The sequence below is a fragment of the Arachis hypogaea genome, chromosome 1 (assembly GCF_003086295.3).
Source record: "Arachis hypogaea cultivar Tifrunner chromosome 1, arahy.Tifrunner.gnm2.J5K5, whole genome shotgun sequence".
Taxonomy (NCBI): Eukaryota; Viridiplantae; Streptophyta; class Magnoliopsida; order Fabales; family Fabaceae; genus Arachis; species Arachis hypogaea.
In genome coordinates, this window is record NC_092036.1 from 59,968,528 (window position 1) to 59,972,608 (window position 4,081).

The following is a 4,081-nucleotide window of genomic DNA, read 5'->3' on the forward strand; positions in this document are numbered from 1 at the left end:
AACCGATCGCTATTCTAAGAGGTCATCAAGACACCATCTGTCACAGTCGTGGCCTCGATCAACTAACCATATCAAATCAGAACTTCTGGACCTTCCCGATCATCTAGTACCTCACTGACGGGAACCTACCCAAGGACCCAAAGGAGGCAGAGTGTACAAATTGGGAAGCAGCAAAATATACCATAATAGCGGGACAGCTATAAAAATGGGGACTGTCCTAGCCCCTCCTCAAGTTCATAGAATCCGGAGACACGGACTACATACTTCATTCTGGGGCAAGACCCTAGCCCAAAACATCATCCGGTTTGGATACTTCTGGCCCACCATCATTAGAGAAGCCCTCCAATTAGCAAAAAGCCGCAAGCAGTGCCAAGTTCACGCCGACCTTCATCAAGCAGCCCCTCATCAGCTCAATGTGATAAGGGCAGATCGTCCTTTTGGGACATGGGGAATCAACCTTGTCGGTCTGTTCCCTACTGCTCCCAAGCAGCTTCGATTCCTCAAAGTGGCCATTGACTACTACACCAAATGGATTGAAGCCGAGGCGTTGGCCACAATCATGGCCTCCCAATACCGAAAATTCTTTTGGATACAAGTTATAACTCGGTTTGAAATCCCCGAGATCATGATTTCTGATAACAGGACATAGTTTGCAAACAAGTGCTTCAGGGAATTCCTATAAGGACTCGGTGTCTCCCAATGGTTTAGCTTGGTAGAACATCAACAAACCAATAGCCAAGTAGAAGCGGTCAACAAGATCATTGTAAGAGGTCTCAAAAAATGATTTGACGAAGCTAAGTGCTTATGGGCCGACGAACATAGATCGGTACTCTACTCGTACCGAACGTCACCCCAGACTTCGACTAGGAAATCCCCTTTCTGGCTAACATATGGCCTGGAAGTAGTTATCCCCATGGAAATTGGGGAACCGAGCTCGAGGAGGACTGTGGGACGACACGACGAAGAAACATAATGAGACCTCGCAGACGAAGATAAAAGCATAGCCCACCTATGGGAACTAGCTTTGAAATAAAGGGTAAGCCTAAGGTACAACAAAGATTGGTAAAATGAGACTTCAGAGAAGGAGACCTAGTCTTGCTGCACAACGATATCGGCCTCCCCTACCTCGGGAGAAGAGAAGATCACTCCCAACTGGTGGGAAGGGCCCTACCAAGTCAAGTCTGTAATCGGAAAAGGAGCTTACAAGTTAGTGCGCCTCAACAGGACTAAACTACCGAGATCATGGAACACCGCAAACCTACAGCACTACTACTCGTAGGAAACCCTACCGGTTTGGTAACTTTGTCAATTTTCTTTAGTTGTTTTTACAATTCTTTTATGCACACGCGCGCGCGCGCGCACACACACACACACACACACACACACACACACATAATTACCGTTACATCCCCCCCAAGTTGCGGCACATGAAAATTGATGAGACCCAGTTTGTCATTACAAGAGAAGAAACTTTTAGGTGGCAGTGACTTAGTAAGGATATCAGCAACTTGGTTTGTTGAAGAAACTGGAAGAAACTTAATCAGTCCTTCCTGAACTCTATCACGAATAGTATGACAGTCAATCTCTATATGCTTAGTCCTTTCATGAAATATTTGATTAGCAGCGATATGGAGAATGGATTGATTGTCATAGTACATAACAATAGGATGAGAGAGAGGTATTATAAAGTCTTTCAACAAGTAAGAGAGCCACACTCCCTCACAAGTGGCAAGAGCCATGGCTCTATATTCAGTTTTAGCCGAGGAGCGAGCTACAGAAATCAATGACTTTCCAAGAAAGAAACAAAATCCAGAAACTGAAAGTCTAGTATTTGGACAAGCTCCCCAATCTGAGTCAGAGAAGGCAGTGAGTGTGAGATTGTTGGAGGTGGAAAATAACACTCCCTTGGCCGGAGCACCTTTAAGATATCGAAGTACATGCAGAGCGGCTTGGAAATGTTTTGTTGTGGCACAATCTAAAAACTAACTGAGCTTGCCAACTACGAAGCATATATCCGGCCGTGTATTGGTGAGGTAAATTAAACATCCAACTAGCCATCTATAAGGTGCAACATTATCAAGAGGAGTTCCTGAAGATTTAGATAGATGAGTTGTATAATCTATTGGCGTGGAGGCTGGTTTTGCATTCATCAACCCAAACTCATCAAGCAAGTCAAGTGTATATTTGCGTTGATACATGGCAATCCCCTGTGGCAATTTCCAAACCAAGAAAAAATTTTAATTCACAAAGATCCTTAATTTTAAATTTGTTATCCAAGAGCTGTTTAATCCTTGCAATTTCTCTCCAATCATCTCCTGCTAAAACTAGGTCATCCACATAAACAAGGATACATGTGAAGCCTGAATAAGATAGTTTAGTGAACAAACAACTGTCTGATTTTGATTGAGTATATCCATCTTCAATGAGAACACAACATAACTTCTGATGCCACTGTCTACTAACCTGTTACAAGCCATATAAGAATTTTTCCAACTTACAAACTCAACCAGCTGGCACTGTCAATCCTAATGGAGGTTTCATATAAACCTCTTCTGGTAAATCTCCATGGAGAAAAGCAGAATTGGTGTCCAACTGGTGGACATACCATCCTTTAGTAGCAGCAATAGTCAAAAGTATTCTTAAAGTAGTGAGTTTGATGACTGGACTAAAGTTATCAAAGTAGTCAAAACCTGCTGTTTGAGTGAAGCCTCTTGCAACGAGCCTTGCCTTATGGCGTTCTACCTCACCATTGGGTTTGAACTTGATCTTGAAAATCCATTTGCAACTGATTGTCTTCTTTCCAAAAGGAAAGGAAGTCAATTTCCATGTTTTATTCTCCTCAAGAGCCTTCAATTCGGCACTTATTGCCTTACGCCAGCAATCATAGAGGATGGCCTCTTCATAACTTATTGATTCCGTGGTGGAGGATATAGTAGCTGAAAAAGCTTTATGCCTTATTGACAATGTGTTGTAAGATACATAGTTAGAGATTGGATACTTCACTTTAAAGAAAGTTGGAGATTGTTAAGCCGAAACATTGACATGCATGCAATGATACTCTTGTAAATAGGATGGCTGTTTTCTTTGCCTGCATGATCTTCTAAGTTTATTAGCATTAGATGTGCTGTTTGGATTACTTAATGATGCAGTAGGATTCAAATTATTTGCTTCAAAATTGGAAGGTTGGTAAAAGAAAATCATGAGATGCAAGTTCAAGTGAGTGAGAATTAGGAGAGGATGATGCATGAGAATTAGATGCAGATGCATGAAGTTCAAAAACGAGAATTTCTTTATTAGAATGCAAGTCTCTTGATCTTGTCAGTGAATTATTTTTGAAATTAAAAAGAGTGTCCAAATTAAGCAATTTATTTGATATTTCACTACTGCAAAAAGGATCTGAATGAAAATTCATTTCAAGATGAGAAGCATTAGAATTTTGAGAGTACATATTTTGAGAGTACGAATTTTTAGTGCCTAAAGATTGATCATTTGAAGACAAAATCTCTTTGAAAGGAAAATAGGATTCATAGAAAATAACATTTCGAGAAATAACAACTTATTTGATTTTAATATCAAGTAAAATATAGCCTTTTGTCCCTGATTTATATCCAAGAAAGACACACTTTCGTGCTCTATGATCCAATTTTTTTCGATGAGCATATAAAGTAGAAGCAAAGGCTAAACAACCAAAAACCTTTAGAGATGTTAATTCTGGAATGTTTCCATTAAAAATCTGATATGGACTATGTTTAAATGTAACTTGGGTTACTCTATTAATTATGTAAATAGCATGAGCCATTACATAATGCAAAAAACAATTTGGAAGATTAGAAGCAAATATGAGAGCCTTAGCTACATTTAAAATATCTTGATGCTTTCTTTGAACAATTCCATTTTGTTGTGGTGTTTCCACACAACTTCTTTGATGTAAAATTTCTTTCTTTTGATAGAAAGAAGTCATCAAAAATTCTTGGCCATTATCAATTCTAATGGCTTTTACCATGATTCCCTTTTGTGTATAAATCATTTCAACAAAATTCTCTAAAAGGGAGTGAGTTTCAGATTTATTTTTCATAAAGAA

At 39.5% G+C, this 4,081-nt stretch overlaps 1 protein-coding gene across 1 annotated transcript; it reads left to right on the forward strand.

Annotated features, from left to right (window-relative positions):
* Nucleotides 1-205: 205 nt before the first annotated feature.
* On the forward strand, nucleotides 206-649 carry LOC140183370 (uncharacterized). The gene has a single exon (XM_072231800.1). It carries the CDS (start codon nucleotides 206-208, stop codon nucleotides 647-649), a length of 444 nt encoding a protein of 147 aa, XP_072087901.1.
* The last annotated feature ends 3,432 nt before the right edge of the window (nucleotides 650-4,081 follow it).

Coding starts and splice junctions, on each gene's coding strand:
- LOC140183370 (XM_072231800.1), top strand. CDS start 206: ATGGGGACTGTCCTAGCCCCTCCTCAAGTTCATAGAATCCGGAGACAC.